This window comes from Colletotrichum destructivum, chromosome 5 (genome assembly GCF_034447905.1).
Source record: "Colletotrichum destructivum chromosome 5, complete sequence".
Lineage (NCBI taxonomy): Eukaryota > Fungi > Ascomycota > Sordariomycetes > Glomerellales > Glomerellaceae > Colletotrichum > Colletotrichum destructivum.
The window spans coordinates 1,402,463-1,422,557 of record NC_085900.1 but is presented as its reverse complement, the minus strand read 5'-3'; the positions used below and the strand labels follow the sequence as shown (position 1 = coordinate 1,422,557).

The 20,095-nt window shown below is 46.1% G+C and overlaps 6 protein-coding genes across 6 annotated transcripts; 4 read left to right on the top strand and 2 right to left on the bottom strand.

The window, feature by feature from the left end:
• Positions 1-2,760: 2,760 nt before the first annotated feature.
• Positions 2,761-3,916, bottom strand: CDEST_08021 (Putative mycotoxin biosynthesis protein UstYa). Its single transcript, XM_062924180.1, has 5 exons — positions 3,596-3,916; positions 3,385-3,540; positions 3,211-3,326; positions 3,072-3,153; positions 2,761-3,015 (listed from the first exon to the last, which is right to left on the bottom strand). The coding sequence occupies exons 1-5, from the start codon at positions 3,813-3,815 to the stop codon at positions 2,801-2,803; spliced, it is 789 nt and encodes a 262-aa protein (XP_062780231.1). The 5' UTR covers positions 3,816-3,916; the 3' UTR covers positions 2,761-2,800.
• Positions 3,917-4,337: 421 nt separating this feature from the next.
• CDEST_08020 (uncharacterized protein) lies at positions 4,338-5,060 on the top strand (the record flags this gene model as incomplete). Its single annotated transcript, XM_062924179.1, has 1 exon — positions 4,338-5,060. One exon carries the CDS (start codon positions 4,338-4,340, stop codon positions 5,058-5,060), a length of 723 nt encoding a protein of 240 aa, XP_062780230.1.
• Positions 5,061-6,045: 985 nt separating this feature from the next.
• On the bottom strand, positions 6,046-8,409 carry CDEST_08019 (Putative peptidase M3A/M3B catalytic domain, neurolysin/Thimet oligopeptidase, domain 2; the record flags this gene model as incomplete). Its single annotated transcript, XM_062924178.1, has 3 exons — positions 7,007-8,409; positions 6,305-6,948; positions 6,046-6,238 (listed from the first exon to the last, which is right to left on the bottom strand). The coding sequence occupies exons 1-3, from the start codon at positions 8,303-8,305 to the stop codon at positions 6,046-6,048; spliced, it is 2,136 nt and encodes a 711-aa protein (XP_062780229.1). The 5' UTR covers positions 8,306-8,409.
• A 450-nt stretch (positions 8,410-8,859) lies between these two features.
• On the top strand, positions 8,860-10,291 carry CDEST_08018 (Putative tyrosinase copper-binding domain, di-copper centre-containing domain superfamily; the record flags this gene model as incomplete). The annotated part of the gene is made up of 5 exons (XM_062924177.1): positions 8,860-9,268; positions 9,408-9,504; positions 9,558-9,581; positions 9,641-10,018; positions 10,090-10,291. 5 exons carry the CDS (start codon positions 8,860-8,862, stop codon positions 10,289-10,291), a joined length of 1,110 nt encoding a protein of 369 aa, XP_062780228.1.
• Positions 10,292-12,605: 2,314 nt separating this feature from the next.
• CDEST_08017 (uncharacterized protein) lies at positions 12,606-13,334 on the top strand (the record flags this gene model as incomplete). Its single annotated transcript, XM_062924176.1, has 1 exon — positions 12,606-13,334. The coding sequence occupies one exon, from the start codon at positions 12,606-12,608 to the stop codon at positions 13,332-13,334; it is 729 nt and encodes a 242-aa protein (XP_062780227.1).
• Positions 13,335-14,262: 928 nt separating this feature from the next.
• On the top strand, positions 14,263-15,231 carry CDEST_08016 (uncharacterized protein). The gene is made up of 2 exons (XM_062924175.1): positions 14,263-14,598; positions 14,647-15,231. The coding sequence occupies exons 1-2, from the start codon at positions 14,526-14,528 to the stop codon at positions 14,988-14,990; spliced, it is 417 nt and encodes a 138-aa protein (XP_062780226.1). The 5' UTR covers positions 14,263-14,525; the 3' UTR covers positions 14,991-15,231.
• Positions 15,232-20,095: the final 4,864 nt, after the last annotated feature.

Here is a 20,095-nt window from a genome sequence, read left to right as displayed (position 1 = left end):
ATTAAGGTTGCTATTAGTACTTTCTAGCTAAGTTAGCTAGGGCTTACTTCTTACCTTTCTCTTTATATTGTTTATAAAGGCAGTTATTAATCTTAATAGTAAGTTTAGTATACTAAAGGAAGTCTTTAGGGTAATTAAGCTTAATAATCTTATCCTTAACTTTATCCTTTAAGTTGCTATAGAATATAAAGATCTTAGTGTCTTTAGTAAGCTTAAGCTAGGTGTAGAGTCTTCTAAATTCTGCTGCATAGGTAGTAGCAGATTTAGTCTAGCGTAAGTAGGCTAAGTCTCTTTCTGCTTGTTGTGATTTATTAGGATCCTAGAATAGGGATTTTAAGGCGTCTTTAAATCCTTAGAAATTAGCAAATATATCCCTAACTTTACTAAAGCAATAGTTAAGGGTTTTATTATTAAGATACTCTTTAAAGAAGGGTTTAAACTACTAAAGGGCTTATCCTTATAAGAAGGTTGCAGTATAAATAACTCTTTTAGTTCTACTGCAAAAGTTTCTTTAGTAGAAATTCTAATAGTTCTTAACTTAGATAAAGAATCCCTTAAGTGTCCCTAAAGTTCTATTATAAGTAATAGGTAAGTTAAGCTTAAGTTTCTTACATCTATCTATAGGGGTTTAAATAATATTGCCTATAGCTTAGAGGGTTTAGACCTCCTGCTAAAAGGATGTAGCTTAGTCTGCTTTATTCTTTAGAATCTTAGTTTATTTTATAAGTTTGTTAATAAGTTTCTAAGTAGTAGCTAGGTTGTTGTTATTTTATCCTAGCTTAGCGCAAATCTAGTTATAGACTTTACTAGTAAGAGAGACTTCTCTATTAGTGTTAGGCTAAAGTTTAGGTAGATAGAAGTCCTCTATAGTCTAGTTCTCTGCTAACTCCTAAGTAAGGTTCTAGGCTTGTTGCTAGCCTTAGGAGCTAGAGCTAGAAGTAGGAGTGTAATAAGTAGCCATCTTATTAATACTGTTTGTTAGCTTTATAGGGTTAACTTACTAAATAGGAGCAATTAAAGTATTATAGTTAGCTTTCTGTAGTAGTATCTATTAGCAGAAGCTAAGGTAATAAAGCTAGGGAATAGTGCTATAAGTTATGCTAAAAGGATTAGGTCTTTAGAGGATATAGTAATTAGTTGTATACTTAATAAGGGGTTATAACATTAGTTACTAGTAAAAGGTGCTAAGAGTATCTAAGGGGATAATTATAAAGTTAATTGCTAAAGAGCTATAGAAGGTAATCTATCTATGTAAAATAAATATCCTTATATCCTTAAGTGTTATTGCTAGAACTAATATCTTAAAGTTAGTCTTTGTCCTAAGACTAATAATCTAAATGTTGGTCCCTAGTGTAGACTGCTTATTGTTTGTTAATCCTTCTTATCTGCATATAACCTTCCCTAGTTCTTCTGTTCTAAGGAGTCACCTGTATAACCTTGTTTCTTGTCTATACAAATGCTGTGCTGCCTGCGCCCTGCCTGGCCTGGTGGGGCTGCGTCACCTGTAGCTTGTTGGGTCGTAACACTAAGCTTATATAATTACAAAATCTTTAGCTAATACTTTCTAATAGTTAATTTTATATTAAAAATGCATCTTTAGTTATAGTTAGCATTATATAAAGTTCTTTACTTATTAAGGTTTAATATACATTATATTATATTTATTAAAGAGGTAATTAGCTATATTTTATATATTATTAAGTTGTAGTAAAAATCTTTAATTAATTAAGTTAATAACTTATTTAAGAATTACTATTTCTTTTAGCTTAGTTATTTTTATTAATTTTATATAAGTTTTGTAGTATAGTAATTATCTAGCGTATTAGTATTAATGTATTATTCTTAAGACGTTATAAATAGAAGCTGCTTTTTATATAGATAGTTTTAGGTCTTTTTTAATAGCTTTAATTACAAGGATAATACAACTTTTGTTTAAAGAAGAACTTATTATTATATATAGAGGAATATTAATGTAAAGTTAAAGTTTAAGGAGGAAGAAGGAAGTAGGCTACTTGCTATAATAGGCTACTTACTATGTATGTACGTTATAACTGTTATCTTTACTAAATTAATAAAACTAATATCTACTGTTACTAAGCATTCCTTACACTGTGCAAACGTCTGCTAACAGCTGCAGATATAAATAAAAAAAAGTAAGTTTAGCTAGGCAGTTTAATTAAACATTGCCTAACTAACTACTTGGAGAACTTTCCTTAAATTGCATAATGCTGATATCTGCTTAGCCGACGTCGGCTTAATGGTTTGGTGATATGATTTGCCCTTTAGGTCTTTCAACCCTTACGCACAGCGCGAAAATGGGCGAGGTCTCGGGTTCGATCCCCGATTGAGCCCCAAGAATCTTTTTTGTCTTTATTTGTGATGTCAATGAATTTCTTTTTATGCTGTTACTATGTAAGATGAAAATCAGCTGCTATGATATAACTAACGCCTACGCTTATGGTGCTTTCTCGCACTTTCCTTCCCGGAATTAAAATTAAACCACAGAGGAAAGACGATAAAAGCTGCAGCGCATGAAGTTGTATTCTTCTGGTATAACAACCACCGAAGTGAGTGCTCCCGTCCCCATGGAAAACTAACGATGACTGGATGATTCCTCGCGATATGCACTGTGCAGCATTGCAAAAACTTACGTGTTCTCCGTATCGTCTTACACAACTTTCACTCTCTGCGTCGCTGGATCATATCTCTATATCAAAGCATCATCCATACTGATGTCAACGCGATGTTCGAGGGCTCGCTGATAGGTTGATCAATCTTAAGCCTAATAGGTGTCTTTCAATCAATCTACTACAAAGAGGCTGCCGTTATTAATGCTCTCGATATCCTCGAACTTGGTTTGCCTTTGCGCCGCCCACTTATGGATTCTGTCAAAGTCCCTGCACGTATGACGCGTTTGTGTGTTGAGAATGATCTTGTTGCCGACCTGCTTCCATTCCATCGGCGTGAGATCGCCATGGCACTGGATTGCTTGCCGTAGGTGGTTGATGCAGTGGCCTTCTTCGTTAGTACTTGGTGAACAGTCAAACCGCAACATTGTTCTTTGTACCTACCAATATGGTCCTCGCGCGAGGGGTCGTTGGAATTGTTGAAGACGTGATAGTATTCGGGATAGAGAGCCTGGCGGAGTCGGTTCTAGTTCAGGCGTTACTGTCAGAGCATAGGTTGTCTCCAATGAAAGGTTTAACGAACCAGACAATGTAGGGAGTGGAACACTTCGAGACCAGTAAAATAGAGGCCGGACTCTGGCCATTGAAAAGCTGTCCCACTCAGCTTCTCTCCCGGCCACTCTAGGTCAATGTTCAAGCCTATCCGAATGAGTATGATGCACCAAAGTCGACATCCATGTGCCAAATCAAGACTCACCAGTCAGAAGCTTATTCCACGCGTGGTCGACGTCCGGGGAAGGGGTCGCAACATATTGATGGCTCTCGTGGTCTGTGAAGAAGCTCCCGTCGTTGTCCAACTCTACACCTCCTGCAAAGTTATGCTGCGCCAATCGGATGTGTGATTTAATTGCTTCTGTGGATTGTGTTTAAAATTAGGCTCAGAAAGATTGGGTTGAGAAGACACTCACCTAGATCAGAGTGGAACCCGGTCTCGTATGATGAATGCGTGCTCAGGACTATCCGGATCCAGTATATCAGGCCAAGCCCAGCAAAGATACCGTTCAATAAAACAGAAATAAAAGTAAAATATCTCGCGAGACTATCATGCCAACGACTTTTGTGCGTTACCTCTTTCGACAGACCCAACAAGCCGTCCGATTCTTCTTCAAAGGACTGCCCTTCTGTCATAGTGATTGATGTTTCTTTGGACGCGAGGAATCTCCAGAAAGAGACATCGCACTATGACAAACTGAAAAGAATAGATCGGTGTTTGAATCTGCCGATTAAGATCGCATAAGAAAGCCACTAAGAAGAAACTCTCAGCAATTAGCCTAGCAAGTCCCAACTATATAAGGAGGCAGCAACATAACGTAACGTAACGTAACATCAGGATCCACAACCCGCCAGGAGCGACGTATTTCAGAGCATATCACGTCATCTGAGGTCTGACGTAAGTCAATAGTTAGACCTCCGTCAGTTAACAAACGATGATTTGATGCAATTTGAATAAGCACAGGAACGTTATTGATAATGGTCTGGTAGGCTTTGCTCAGGGGGTTGTATGCTTCTCTGGAGTTGCTGGTTGACTTCCGCACAAAACTCGGCCATTGAAAGCATCCACCGGGCTCTATCAAAGTGACCCTCAATTCTTGCATTCACTGGGCATCAAGAATGCCACCCTTTTCATGGAAGCCTCAGTCTTTTTTGAAGATGTTACGTGACGCTCACCCGAACCAACCAGTCCCAATCGACCCGGTTGGAAAATATGGCGCCAGTAACCAAGAAGACGTCGACGAAGATGACGAAGCCGGGTTCATTTACCTGCCTCCCCAACGCTGGACGGGGACTCGCTGGATATATGGGCTGTGCTGGTCCATCCTGATAACAGCCCTGATTCTCGCAGCCTTCTTTTCCGGGCGGAGCACCGCTATTCCTTCACCCACCGACCTCCGTGAAGCCGTCCTGACGGCCGACGGCAAATCCTTCCCCTCTGGCCAGCTGACCTGGTCGCACAAGTTCACACCGCTCCCCTGCGGCAAGACGCCGGCGGAAGCAAAGGCGCGAGGCTGCCACTTCGACATCATCGCCACGGCCTGGCTGCCGCCCCGGTGTATCGATCACGAGCTGGCGGCCGAGTTCGCGGCTGTACATCCGTGGCGTTATTTCCGGGACCCGAACGGTACCGAGCCGTTGCTGGATGATCCTGACACGCTGGGGTCGCAGACTGGCCTTATCTGGACGACGCATCGCTGGCACTGGGCACACTGTTTGTATATGTGGAAGAAGTTGAATAGAGCACTGGTGCATGGGTGGGTGACGGACGCGGAGACGATCAAGCAAGGGCATACGGACCATTGCGTGAAAACGATTCTTCTGATGGCAGAACCAGATGCAATCAGAAGCATCGTGGAGATCATATACCCACCATGTTAGCAAGATTCAGGAGCCGCCAGCGGGAGCTTCGTGAAATTTGCCGTGCTGCTCTGAAACGAGGCCTATGCTTATAGAAATTTCAACATGTCTAAGGACAGAGAAAGCCTAAGTAGCGGATAGAGACAATGATAGGCAGGGAAAACACTCCATTAAATGTTATAAAAAGCTTTGATTTACATCTCAAACATGGGCTTCATGAGCAGCATTGTTCATCAGATACTAACAACACGGAAGTATGGCAGGAAGCATACGATGTACCACCTCACACGGGAGTCTAATATAACCACCACCGCGATCGATGCGAGTTAAGTCAGTCGGGGCATCAAATGAGCAGCCAGGTAGCTTCATAAAGACCGGTTGTGTCCAATATCACGATATTGGAGCGTTGATTGTTTCATATAATATGGAAAAGTATATCTACTACCCTCCTACATTTAGACAGAGTAAGCTCCTTGTCCTTCTAACTAGGTAGTAAGGACAAAGTGTGACGCCTTAAAAGGCACACAGTTTGAACACACAGTAAAAGCGCACATCCCGCACTCAATCCCATGAACCATTATCTCCATTTCGAAATACGCCATTAACACGGCTATGGCAAATGTTGACTTTTTGACTTCCTGACAACCACGGTTGACGATGGCCACGACCACCTGCGAGCCTTTCCTGGCAGTGAGGTACTCTTTGGGCATGCCCGTGAGTCACCGCGAAGGGCTCGCAAGGGTTGCGGAGATGGCTTCGAAAAGGTCAGTACCTGTTGCAGTGATCAACAAGTCATTGTTGCCACAGTCGTTGAATACACAGTAATTTTCACACAATAATACCCAGAAGGGTCTGCCCTCCTACATTTGAAGATAAAAACACGGTTCATCCATAAAACAGATACTTGTAAGGTATATAAATCTTAAAACAGTGCATTCAAAGCAGTATTTTAGATGGCTAGACTGGGGTTTCTTTGCTTAGGAAAACGTTTGCCTAGGCAGCTCCGTCACTCAAGACCGAGCTCCAATTGGAATGCGTCCATGTTGGGCTGCCGGCCTAGAAGTTCTGTAAGGGTCTTCATCTCATCTTCTTTCCCCCCTTTTTCCAGGACAGTATATCGGTATCTCCGACCCTCCTCTGCATTCATTGAATCCGCCTTGAAAATAGTGTGGAAGATATCGGCGGAGTACACCTTGGAACTGAGCGCCAACTGTATTAGAAAATAACCCGAAAGATGCGTTTTAGAGGGGTTATTCTGGTCTTACAATAAATAGCTGTAATATCCCGCGTCGTATTCATCGACCAAGTGTCCAAAGCGGACATAGCCATGGCCCCATTCGTCACCGTAGCCCACAGCCTCTGGGCCATCTGGCGGGTATATCTCGCTTTGTATCTTGTTGTAGGTCGCAGATATATTCATGGTCTGTACCGCGCTGTGGCTCTCGGGGTGGTGGACCGCCATGTCGAAAATGCAGATGCAGAGCTGGTTCAGATGAAACAATGCGCCATTCACGTACCTTGACCTGACCAGGCTCTCGATCATGTCGTCCGGCATCTGCTCAGGCGGCGGTCTCTGACATTCGTCTGACTTCGATTGCCAGGATTGTAAATACTCTGGTGAAAGGGACGAGTAGTGTTTGCTAAGGGCCTTTAGCTGAGATGGCACCCAGCACCAATTCTCGAGCATCTGACTGGGAGCTTCACCAAAGTCCAAGGCAGTCTCTGTGCCATGAAAACAGGCGTATGCGGTCTTCGATACAAGGTCATGGATGCCGTGGCCCAGCTCGTGGAAAAGGGTAACCACTTCATCGTGCCTCAATAGACTAGGACTCTGGGACGTAGGTTTGGCAAAGCTGCATACAATCGCCGTTACAGGGTACTGGCGAGTACCGTCCTCCCGACTGAAACCCTACAGGGAATATTAGCATCTCCAGTTAGCAAGCAGGGATTGTGTGTCGCGGACATACCGGTATCACATTGAAGTTTGCCGCACCCCCATTTTTCCCTTCACGAGGAAAAAGGTCTAAGTACAGATAGCCGACAAATCCGCCACCTTGCTTCGCATGATCCCAGACGCTGAACAGTTGAACATCCTCATGCCAGACATATTCTTGACCATGTTCATAAAGGTCTGTTGTGTTTTTGTGGAAAACAAGACCAAATAGTTTCTCAAAAATAGACAGCATGCCGGAAATAGTAACCTGCAAGAGGAAGTATTCCGCAACCTTCTGCTGATCGACCGAGTACTGAGTCGCTAGCATCACCCGCTTGTAATATGAAAAGTCCCAATCGAAAAATCGACCGTCAAACGATTCTCCCCGAGATTCAACGTCCCGCTTTTTGAGCTGCCGCAGGGCTTCGGTCTCTTGCTGGCCACCACCTGCTAGTCTCAATCGTAGGTTATCCAAGAACGTATTAACCGTTGCAGGTGTTTTGGCCATTCTTTCCTCCAGACGAAATGACGCATGGCTGGAATACCCCAGAAGACGAGCGGCTTCATCGCGAAGAAGCACAATTTCCCGGAAGATTGGGACATTCTGGTTACACTCGTTGTGCCCGGCAATGTAGAAGCGCCTCCGAACATCGGCTCTCTTCAAAAACCTGAGTGTCGGGTAGAAGGATGGGGGTGCAAAGGATACGAACAACCTTCCCTTGTTCTCCCCTTGCCCGTCCTCCAGCTGTGAAATAACACTTTCAGGCAATCCATCCAGCTCTTCGGGGGTAAGCCACATCCCGTCATCTGTCTCGTCTATATTCTCCCGGAACTTGACAGTCAGTCGGCTCAGTTGGCTTTTGATTTCGGCGAAGCGCTCCCTCTGCGCCCCAGGCGGCAGATTCAAGCCGTTCCGCACATGTTCACTGTGCTTCTTTCTCAATAGTCGTAGAGACTCCGGATCTAGATCTTCAGCTTTCCGCAGCACAGCATCGATCAGCGTGAAAATGGCGTCGTCCATGGCCCTCTCAACCATGAAGTCGTCAAGAAGCGTTTGAGCCTTTCTTGAAGCGTTGCGCAGCTCTGAATCAGGGGATACCGACTTGTAGAAAATAATCACGTGGGCTTCTCGAGCCACGGCATTCTCAGCGTGCACAAGCGGCAGAATAACATTGGCAAAAGTCGCGTTATCTGCCCGAATCTGCTCGATTATTTCGCGTTGCACCAGACGAAGATGCTGAATGAGCCGCGCCGTGGCTTGAAGAAGCGAGGTGGGCGTCGCGGTGAATAGAGGAGGCGCCTGAGGCGGTTGGAGGGGCCGTTGTAAGCTCATGGTTCGAGGTTCAAAGTTCCCTACTAAAACATGCAGTTCCGTGAGATGGATAACGGTTCCGAGTTGCGGTTGTTTCGCGTCCAGGGATGGAGGAGGGGGTGTGATTTGGGCACCCCTGCACAGCAATTTCAGTAAAATTTCAATAGCTGTTATTCCTTTATTTTAGAACCTTGCTATTGCATCAAGGTCAAGTTGAATGCAATTGGAGCCTAGGAATCAGAATCATGTGGAGCGTTTTTCCTTCGTTAATCCGCAATTACATGTACCTCGCTGCTTATGTCAACCTGTCGCATATTGGATGGGAGAATCACGTAAGACTCATAGTAAGCCCGTCAGTTTGCTCATTAATGAGCCAATTCGCTACCCCTTCACGCTGGGAAAATCAACTGCGAAAGTTTGAAAATCTTCGGGAAAGGCTGGATGTGTAATAAACATCGTCAGCTTATCGGGAACCTCCGTTGGCAGCGTTGGTCTATCGCTACAACAGAATTGTTCTTTCGCTCCTCTTTCACGTAGCCTGTCGTTATTAGCTTTCCCACAACAACTTGTGCATCATGTTCTTGCTGAGTTACAACCAAGCACGCTATGTCGCTCTGCGGCCTCCTCACGCCCAGGACAATGACATCGAAGATCCAGAGAGCATATCGGTTGAGAAAAGGACGAATATCACGAAGAGGCCTTCTACTTTCGTAATTACTATTTTTTGCCTTTTCTTTTTCGCAACCGGCTTCTTGTGTGGCGAATTCATCCAGGAAAAAGGTCTTATCTCCAAGCTCAACCAAGCACAGAATTCAAGATGCCAAGCTCCTTCAATTCGCCGCGAATGGCGCAGTCTAAGCAGCGATGAAAAGACCGATTACATCAGTGCTGTGAGATGTCTACTATCGAAGCCCTCAAAAGTGCCGGCAGGCACCTCGTTGTATCATGATTTCCCTCGTCTACATTCTGTAGTGGGCGGTGATTGTAAGTCTCGACCCACTCCCAGCGTTTTGTTTTCTGGGCGCTGCGATGCACAATGTGAGGTTTAGGTCCAACCGAGTCCTCTCCCGCGATCCTTGTCGTGGCAAACGTCTACTGTTTGCTGACTGATGCGACTCTGTAGCTCACAATACTGCCCTCTTTCTTCCCTGGCACCGCTATTTGCTTCATGTCTACGAGAACGAATTGAGAAGCACATGCGGCTACAACGGAAGCTTAACGTAAGTCTGAACCTCAAACCTATGACAAGTTAGAGCTAAATGGGAATGGATAGGTACTGGGACTGGAGCCTGGACTGGTATTGAACTAGTTAAATATACCTAAGTTATCATGATCGCGTCAGCTAATATTCCGCAGGGAATCTCTCGCCGATTCACCCGTATTTTCAAACACCACGGGGTTTGGAGGTAATGGTGACTCATCCGCGCCCGAATCTGTCGGTGGCGGTTACTGTGTTACGGATGGGCCTTTCTCCGATTTAGAGCTCGATGTTTTCGGTTTGGAAGATGACAGACACTGTCTCTCGCGTGGCTTTACTGATGGCAAAGTCTTGGGCCGTCTAAATGGCGACAAGGTAAAGCCTGCTGTGATTGAGGAGATTCTTCGACAGCCAGACTATGCCAGCTTTTTCGTAAAGCTTGAGGACGGCCCTCACAACCAGATCCCAAACGGCATCCAGGGCGATTTCATTAAGTTCACTGCTCCTAATGATCCACTATTCTTCCTACATCATAGGTATGGACCAAGTTCACTAAATGCTGGACTAATAGTCTTAGACTGACAGCTAATCCTATGCGCTGGAACAGCCAATTGGATAGATTATGGTGGATGTGGCAGCAGCGTAATCTGCGCCCACGGCTCAGTGATTACGGGGAAATCAAAAAGCATGAGGCCGTGACACAGACTTCCCTGAGCGATGCGATATCAATTGGGGGCATCATGGCACCTGATATTCACGTCTCTGACGTCATGAGTACCGAGTCTGATTTGCTTTGCTACAGATATTAGTTAGAAGTAGCCGATAGAGTCGAAAGGTCAGACAAAGGAAATGCGACCATCCACATTGAGGCGTAGAACGAATTCATTGTCTTCATGATTATGGAGTAGCTGGGCTGGAGTAACATTATGTAGTATCTCTGGGGCACTTGAGAACCTGTACCACTCCCACGACCTCGGGACCACCCCGCAGTGAAACCAACAAATGTGCAATTGAAGAAATGATGAATTATATTACTCGATTTAAACGGCAACAAGAATGCGCCATGCCTCTCTGCATCTTGCCAATTTCAGTATCCCAGGCGCTAGATGGCCGCGTGGCACCCAACCATCAATAATATGCAGCGAAGTCCTTAGCCTGTGGGATATCATTGTTAACAATATGCGAAATGTTTATTTATGTCAATTAAGAGGTATAGCTGCATTGTGCCTGCCGAGGAACTTGGAAATTCTAGCCATAAACTCCATCGATTCTAAACAAGTTAAGCGGTGTATATGGGACACTAAAAATTATGGCATTGATTACGGCCACAAAACACCCTCCTTCTCCCTCAATCTCTCTGCATTCTTATAAAGAAGGTCTGGGTCTGCAGCATCCCTATCTATTGACCATCGCTTTAGTGCATCGTAGTCCCGGCAGGTGTGGACCGTTTCGAAGACGGGCACTATCCAGCTCCTATTTTTAGACCACTTAATAGGGATGAGTGTCATGTCCCCATTGCACATGATACTTAAACGGATGGCGTCAACGCAATGCTCTGCCTACATTTAGCAAAGTGCACCCATGATAACTGGAAAGGAGGGCAATAGTATCGCACCGATATGGGCCTGCAATGTCGGATCCCTCAAATCCGAGTAGTAGTCCAAATTCAGGGCTTTCCTCATCATGTTCTCCGAACGTCAGCTTTAGAGCAAAATTGTGATTCGGCTCTGGAGACTGGACTTACGACGCAATGAAGATCATGAAAGAGAGAGACTCTGTGAGTCATGTCAGAGTATTTCTTGGAGCAGAGCTTGGAGAAAACTCACTGTGCCATGTGCAGGCCTGTCTCAGGATCGAGCCATAATCCACCCCCTAGCAGCTTTTGCTCTTCAGGGGTAACAAACACGTTAACAGCTACATATATGCATTAGATGATATCTGATTTGTATGACCATAGGTTGTTTGATTTACCTCCGAGAAGCTTCTCCCAGGCAGTATCAATTTCTGGGCTCGGCGCCCCAACGTAAGGTGGGTATGTGACAGGACGATAGACTTGATGACTCTCGTTATACTTCAGTGTCGCGTCGAACTGGACCTCTCTGAAACTGGGTGATAGCTCCCTTGTTACTGTCGCTTGATAAGGGTCAGACATTTTGTGGCGTGTTGCGTTTTGCCAGAATATCCTGGGTGCAGACTCACCAAACTCGCTGTTGCGCCAGAATCCCGCCTTGGCACAGCCTTGAGACGACCTCACAGTTAGGATCACGAGACATGCGAGAAGTACTATGGATAGCATCCATGGTAAGAGGGTCATGAAACTCGGTCTTCTCCTCGAATTGCATTTACTGCATGTTGTTCTTCTGGCTGGAGCGCTGTCACCTCCAAGTAGGCCGTCTTCCGACTCGTCGCGAGGGCTGATACTGAGTCTTGACGGCTGATCCATGGTAGCCTGATGGTATTCTACCAGAGTGTCATGTACAAACCGTGACAGAACACTCCAAAGTTATTTTCGAAATTTGCGAAGGCAACCATCACATTTCGGAAATCGTTTGCCTTGCTTTGCTATCACGTCAGCTCGCTTATATCCAATTACATACCTGCTGACGAGTTCAGAGCCTGTGTAATTTCTTACGAGACCTTTACATCAGCTTGTAGGAAGTAGTCAAATAAACCGACCCCTGACTATTCTTGCAAACTTAGGCACTTCGCGCGATTTCACGGCATATTCTTAACATAAGAGTTACCTACAACATGCGTGCAAACATATTCATCATTATTGTGTGAAACGACATGTAGATTAATTTGAAGAGTATAAAAAATGATTGCAATTATCAGAAGATTGAAGAGGTCAATGGTATCTCCACTACGAAGTCTTCTCATGCTGACGTTATGCATTACTTCCTTGACCTTACGTGTGACAGATTCTGCTCGCCAAGGTAACGTTCATTCACTCGACTGGTAAAACCAACCCGAAATCAACTGCAAGTCCACCGTCTAGGATAATTTCTCCTCAAAACGTGGCTAATTATTGTTTATTTTGACGGCCAGGCTGGACACAGTTGATGCCGAAAGTTGCACACGATATCGTCTCGGGGGAAGCTTCCCAGTGTCATCATTTTCGCCATGCACATCCGTTTTCTCCCACCTGTCGACTCTATGGCCCAAAGAGTGTTACCTTGGTGGACGTGGCCATATAAGCAGATCGGGACAGACAGCTTGGACGAGAAGCGGCCAACCAGCTCCCATGCGGAGGGAGAAGAAGAGCAACAGCAAGCTATCGCGCCACAACAGTGGTTCACCTGGACGTTTCGGAAAACAGCCATTTGTGCCACTGCTGCCATCATCGCGACGGGCGTTCTGGCAGCACTGGGCATGCGCTTTGGAGCTCGTCCAACCAAAATCAATACGCAGAGCCAGAGTCCTGTTCGCCTGTGCGGGAATTCGTCCGCTGATGCTCTATCTCTTGGATGCACTTTCGACCAGCTGCTATGGGCGTGGCTTCCCCCAAGCTGCCCTCACTACGCGAACGACGAGTTTCTGGCTGCCGAAGAATGGAAATACTACATCGATCCTTTCGGCGAGGAGCCGGCTGTGGGCGACAATTGGGAAAAGGCGTTGGACAATCAGAAGGATCTCTGGGGCGAGCGGAGAGAGCATCTGACCCACTGCGTCTATGTCTTCCTCAGCTTGGGCCAGATCATACGGGACGGCACGTCATACCCTCCCAGGCTTGTAGCGTACGAGCACCTACACCACTGCGCAAACATTATCTTGGAGTCCTTGAGGCAAGACAAAAACTGGAATGTGATGGAGACTTCCGTAGGACGGGTTTCTTACGAGGAATACTGTTAGCGCCCCAAGAGTCGCAAGTAGTACACAAGGATGAATACGCAACCACCAAAACATAACCCTGGAACCAGCTTCGTAACGTAAATTGCTTCAAATATACATTCAAAACGTCGGTTTGGGTGTCATCTCTGACAAGATTGCAGTCACAGTCTTACGAGTCACTGCGAGCCCGCTACGCATGGCAGCGCAGACCCGAGCGTGCAATCGCCGACGCTATGGGCTCAGCTACTTGCCCTTCTTTTGTCGAGCGGAGATGTACGTCAGTCTGGAGGACGGACCAAACTTGCGACGCCAGGGAAGCATGTGAAAGCTTTCTATAAACAAGATTCAGAGTACACATGCATTATTACATATCCCTACTGGTTCTCTTTACCCTAATCTGTATTGCGAGATACGGCTCGACTTTTTTCTTATTTGGGACAGCGCTCAGCTATCCCAGATCAGGTAGATCAACAGCGCGGGAGACACTAGCGTCACCCATAGTCTTGGACCTATGCCACACGGTTCAAAGTCACAATCCAGTAGTTTGATGGATGAATTGCCATCTAAATTACTGCTGACACACCTTTTCGGCTTTAGGAAAGTTTTGAATAAAGCGTGCGGCCACGTACATAGCATATGATCAACAGGTCAGGCTTGTCGAAGATTGCCCAACAGCGTTTTGACAATGTCGGCTTACGTGAGTCCTTGCCCCTCAACCCATCGTTCCGCACTACGTGATGCTGAAGAGAAACAAGTCCGGGGGCATATTAGCTCATGCGAGTTCCACTATTCGTTAATGGCTTATGTCAAGCTGAAACCCCACGCTTATGAAGCACTGTGAAATGATAACGTGAATGTATCACATCACGTATCGACCGAATCATAGGACTGGCTGGGTCATGAGCCGGTATTTTGTGCTTCTGCAGATCGAATTCAAATGAAGGGTATGCTGACGTTGTTTGTTGGCTTAGAAAGGACAATTTGACGTTGCACCTTCACGATACTCCACGGATGACCTTTTCTCAAAGGGTCGGTGCATGTTCAGTACGCTCAACAAGGGTTTAATACGACATATAACTGTCTCTGTGAGTCCACACTGGAGCAAAAGTCTGACACTTCATCCTCCTGGGATATTCTTCTATATCCCGTTGTCCAACGAGTATTGACCCCTCTGCAAAGGCTAGACTAGCTGTAGTATCAACCTCTCCGACCATGCGCTTCTCCATCCCCCTCATTGCTGCTCTGCTCGGCACGGCCTTGGCTGCGCCCCACGATTTGATTCTGGGTGAGTTTTAGTCTATGAGGCTACTAGATTCTGGCTCATAGGTCTCAGAGCGAACCCCTCAACGCAACGCACAAGCCGATTACAAGAAGACCATCGAACAGCGCGAGCCGCAGCGCAACGCCCAGGCCGATTACAAGAAGACCATCGAACAGCGCGAGCCGCAGCGCAACGCCCAGGCCGATTACAAGAAGACCATCGAGCAACGTGAGCCGCAGCGCAACGCTCAAGCTGACTACAAGAAGACCATCGAACAGCGCGAGCCGCAGCGCAACGCCCAGGCCGATTACAAGAAGACCATCGAGCAACGTGAGCCGCAGCGCAACGCTCAAGCTGACTACAAGAAGACCATCGAACAGCGCGAGCCTCATGGTGACTCCGAAGATGGCTACTAGGTACTGACTCTGGCTCTGTGATGGGCGAGGATATTTCAGAGTGGTCAAGACACGGTGAAGGCTCACGGAACGGGACGAGGGTATTTGCCACATGAGCTCCATGTCTCTAAGGTGCGATACCGGCATCACTATTGGTATTACTTGCAGTGGTGTGGTCATACCATGGAAGTGTTTTCTAGATTTAATTACATCAGATGACATGGATCAAAGACAAATGCCAGACACTATCATAGCAACACATGATTACCTAACACCTATATAACTCAACCACCCCCCTTTTGAACCACCCCTGCATTTGAACTACGTCATCTACAGCTTCACCCTACTACAACTATAAGAGCCCTCTAATCTAAAACATTATAACAATTGCAATTCTACTCTAAACAATACCATTTTTTTAGCATACCTTTATATTAATACTATAAAGCAATATACTAAAAACAAGGTCTAATAGGCCCTTAAGGATGTTGTAGGTAGATGCAGCATCTATAGGGTAGCATTAACCTAAGGAATCCCCTATCTAACCCTTTGCTATTATATATAAGGAACCTAGTTAAGGGATATTGCCTTTGCTAGCTAGTAGAAGCTCTTTTAGACCTAAGAAAGCCTCCTTAGTAAATAGATTACTACTTAGGCTGCCTTAAGCTTTAGTTCTACTTATTAGCAACTAAGAGAACTAGTAAGGCGTATTTTAGGTAATCTTTAACTACTTAAGAGGAAGTAGGTAACTAAATTCCTTTAAAGGAATCCCTCTATAGGCACTTAGAGAAGTAGAGCAATAGATGCTAAATGTATAAATTAGGCTAAGGCTAATATAATTTAAGAATAGTTCTATTATCTAGATCTACTAGCAGTTAAAGGTATTAAACTATCTAATAAATAGAACATAGATAAGACTAGTATTATAGAGGGTAAAGGGACTAATAGGCTAGTCTTAGGCTCTTTAGAAACTTAGTATATCTAGAAAAAACAGCCTAGATCTTAAGTATAAGTATCCCTTATTAAATGCATCTCTGCTAATAGGAGTAAGAATAGAGTAGGTAGATAAGATAGGATATCTTAGATAGGGATAAGATAAGGTAGATAAGGTGTAGGTAGAAAGGTTGTATATTGCTTGCATACATAAAATCTTAAGTCTAAGGTAAATAGAGAGAGAAATTCCCTCTATTTATAATTCTACCTAAAAGATAAAATCCTAGATTATTAATACATATTATTATATATAAAGTATACTTATAGTATAGTATATTTATCTAGGATATAGGGCTAAAGTCCTTAGTATAAAGGGCTAGCCTAGAATGCTTCTACTAGTCTATATATAGACTAGTATTGGAATGGGCTACGTGCGCAAAAGCAGCACCCACTAAAACAACCTACCCTACTGAAACAGTCCAGCAGCGCGCAGCGCTGCCAGGCTGTTAGTAGGGCTAGGAGCAAAAGTGAGTCCTACTCTTACGCACTTAGATTGTCAAAAGTTGTATAGCAATAGATAGAGGCTTTAATTCTTAGATCTAATTCACTTAGAGCAAGCAAAACGGATCACAATTAATTAAGTAAAGTCCTCTAGAAAGTGTAGGCAAAGGTGTAAAAAATAATTCTAATGTCTGCTAATAATTCTAATAAGTCCTGCTGTTTAGCTAGGCTAATCCTATCTATTATACATAATTAGATCTAAAAATCCAAAAGCTAAGTAGATCCTATAATCCTTTCCTCCTTGTAGCCCTTATAAGCTATACTACCTTATTCTAATTATCCCCTATGTGCCTTCTAAAGTTGTCCTTAACAGAAGCATACACCCAAAAGATAACAAAGAAAAGTTAAGCACTTTAGATATGTAAAGTGCAACCTGCTACTACTGCAAAGCTTAGTAGAGGCTGTATCTCTTGTTTAGAGCGCAAGATACTAGCGCCTGCTTATAATAAGCCTCCTACTTAAGACTACAGTTAAAGCAACCCTAGCCTTCCTAATTAGCAGGCTTTAAGAATAGATAAAAGGTACTGTTCCTTTGCATGTTGCTTTTTATTTAGGCCTAAGGGTTAACTTATTAATTAATATACTCCTCCTTTATGTAAGTCTGTATGTCTAGGATAGGTATGCAGTCTAAGTAGTTAGGGTAGCTAAAGATCTATCTATTGCAAAGGGTGCTAGCAGAAAGGATTAGAGAAGTGCTAGGGTCTTTACTGCTCTTAGTGCTACTGTTTTCTAAAGGCTAGGTTAGTATATATAAAAGGTTACTAAGTAGGCTGTTTAAGTCTAAGGTTACAAGAGGGGAGGTACTAGTATTATGTAACGGGCTGGGCCCGTATGAGGCCTTGCTGGATATCGCGGCCACGGGCGACCCCGGGTCAGGCCCACCACGGAATCCACGATGCCGACAATCCGATGGCCAGTGCGGCATGGGCCGCATGGCCCTGATCAGGCCGCTGCGAGGCGGAGATTTGTTGTTCTTCCCTTCTAATCCTCATCTGAGGATACTCGTAGTAGTCGCCATAGCCTGTTGCAAATACACACGCCTTGGACCGTTACATTATCCTCAGATCCCAAACACCAGGATCCTCTATACTAGACGGTCGGTTCGTCTAGTGAGGACGGCCAGAGTCTGCGCGATTAAGGACGTCGGAGCCTTTCTCTAGAAGTAGCGGTCTGGCGGAGGCTGGAGGACAGAGCCTCGTAGCTTAGTTGAAAAAGGGACCGTCAACCAAAATAGCTACAGAACCCGTGGACCCGATCAGAGTAGGACTGATCAGGAGTACCCCGTCCAGTCTCAACAGAACCACGTTGTGGTTGCGGGACAAAGGATAGACCGGAAGAGCCCCAGAGAACACAGTGTGTTGCGGGAGCTATCGACATGGAGGGCAATATGAATGCCGAACCATCTGAGAATCCACAGCAGCTGGTGCAGCTGATCAGTCAGCTGGCTGCCCAGCTACAGGAGATGCGAACCACCCAAGCGGCCGAACGAGAGGCCCACGGAGAGCAGATTCGACTGCTGCAGCAAGCCCTAGCCGCACCTAGGCACCCGACAACGACCCCAAACGAGACCCCTACAACGACTGCAACCTCCACCCCCCCTGATCAGGCTCAACCGATAACCGCGCTCCGAAGAAAACACCAGATACCCGACCCTCCGAAGTTCGATGGTACCCGTAAAAACTTCCGACGTTGGTTCTTGGAGATGAAAGGAAAGATCCGCCTAGATAGGAGAGCCTTTGACTGTGACGCTGATATATTTGGATATATATACGCCAGGCTGGATGGTACAGCTCAAGCAATGGCGTCAGCGTACTACGCTCAGGGTGGAGCAAACGGAGAAGAGTCGCCCGACCAGTTCATGAGCTACCTGGAAAGTTGCTATGGAGACCCAAACGCCAAGGCCAGGGCACTCAGCCGACTACGAACGCTCCGCCAGAAAGAGTACGAGAGCTTTGCTGTTTTCCTCCCTAAGTTCGAGAAGGAACTGGCCGAGAGCGGAGGAGGCGAATGGGTTGACGTTGTAAGAATCAACTACCTTGAAGGAGCCTTGAATGCGACCCTACGCAGCCACCTGATCAGCGTGGCTGATATCCCGGAATCTTACCCCGAGTACACCAGGCTCTTAATGAAGATCGGATCTCGCCTAGACAACCAGTCCTCTCAGGAACGCCAAGAGAGGCAGCGACGAAGGCTGTCTACCCCTGGTCAGGCAAAGCCTAAGTCCCCTACAAGACCACCTCACGACAAGATGGACTGGGAGCCTACCAAGGTCAGTAAGACCAAGGCCCCTGACCAGGGAGGGAAGAAGAGGGACGTAAGGACCAAAGACTTCCTGTGCTATAGGTGCAGGAGGCCAGGGCACCTCGCTCGGCACTGTGAGGACGTAGAAGAGAAACCTCCGAAGGCAAAGACTAAGAAGTCGAAAGTCAAGAAGTCCAAGACTAAGCTTGTTGCCGAGAGTAGCTCGGAGGAATCGAGCGAGACGGAGTCTGACCAGACCTCAGAAGACTCGGGAAAAGAGTAACTCCTGGCGAAAAGCGCCGCCAGGAGGTAGAAGCAAGAAAGGAGTGGCGGAGTGTTAGGAAGAACATGGATAGTGAGCCCTTTTATGTTAACATCGGAATCAATAACACCCATTACACCTACGCCTTGGTGGATAACGGGTGCCTCACTTACGCCACAATCAGCGACACCTACGCTACGAAACTCCGCTTGCCGCGTATCAGCATACCACCGAGAGCCCTCGAACAGGTCAACGTCACAGTGCCTGGGGCTATAGACACCGTCACGTACGCCAGCATCGACATCGACGGGTACAAGAGACGACGATTGTTCTTTTACGTCATCCCTGATCAGGAGGACGACGTGATCCTTGGACAATCCTGGATGAAAGACGATGATGTGGTCGTCCGCCCAGCAACCAACTCCCTGCATATTGGAGTAGCAAACCACACGGTACAAGGAAGGAAACCCGGGCAGGAGGATCACCGGTTTCCTCTACAGAAGCAGGCGGCATCAGTGTTCATGGCCCTGATCAGGCGCGAGAGACGGGAAAACCCGGCGGAAGGTACCGGTATGAGAATTTTTGCCGCAAGTATCGCGGATATCGAGAAAGCCTTGGCCCCTAAGAAGAAGACGGACCCAAGAGACAAGCTCCCTAAACACTATCACCAGTTCCTTCCGGTCTTTGACCGTAATCAGGCCGAGAAGCTTCCGCCGCACAGGAAGGGGATAGACCACGAGATCCCCCTGGAAAAAGACAACAACGGCCGAGAGCATCAAGCCCCCTGGGGACCACTATACGGTATGTCCAGGGAGGAACTGATAGTGCTGCGGAAGACCCTTACCGACCTGCTGGACAAAGGGTTCATTAGAGCTAGCAGCTCCTCGGCCTCCGCCCCCGTACTTTTCGTGAAGAAGCCTGGCGGAGGCCTGAGATTCTGTGTTGACTACCGAGGTCTGAACGCAATCACGAAGAAGGATCGATACCCTCTCCCCCTGATCAGCGAGACGCTGAGGGCGGTATCACAAGCCAAGTGGTTAACAAAGCTAGACGTTATTGCAGCCTTCCATAAGATCAGGATAAAGGCAGGGGAGGAATGGAAGACTGCATTCCGCACCCGGTACGGCCT

Bases quoted from the DNA above. Each gene is read 5' to 3' on its own strand.
- CDEST_08016 (XM_062924175.1), top strand. From the start codon at position 14,526: ATGCGCTTCTCCATCCCCCTCATTGCTGCTCTGCTCGGCACGGCCTTG. The intron at 14,599-14,646 runs GTGAGTTTTAGT...CATAGGTCTCAG, and splicing joins GCCCCACGATTTGATTCTGG to AGCGAACCCCTCAACGCAAC.
- CDEST_08021 (XM_062924180.1), bottom strand. From the start codon at position 3,815: ATGACAGAAGGGCAGTCCTTTGAAGAAGAATCGGACGGCTTGTTGGGT. The intron at 3,541-3,595 runs GTGAGTGTCTTC...CACAATCCACAG, and splicing joins CGGGTTCCACTCTGATCTAG to AAGCAATTAAATCACACATC. The intron at 3,327-3,384 runs GTGAGTCTTGAT...TCATTCGGATAG, and splicing joins GTGGAATAAGCTTCTGACTG to GCTTGAACATTGACCTAGAG.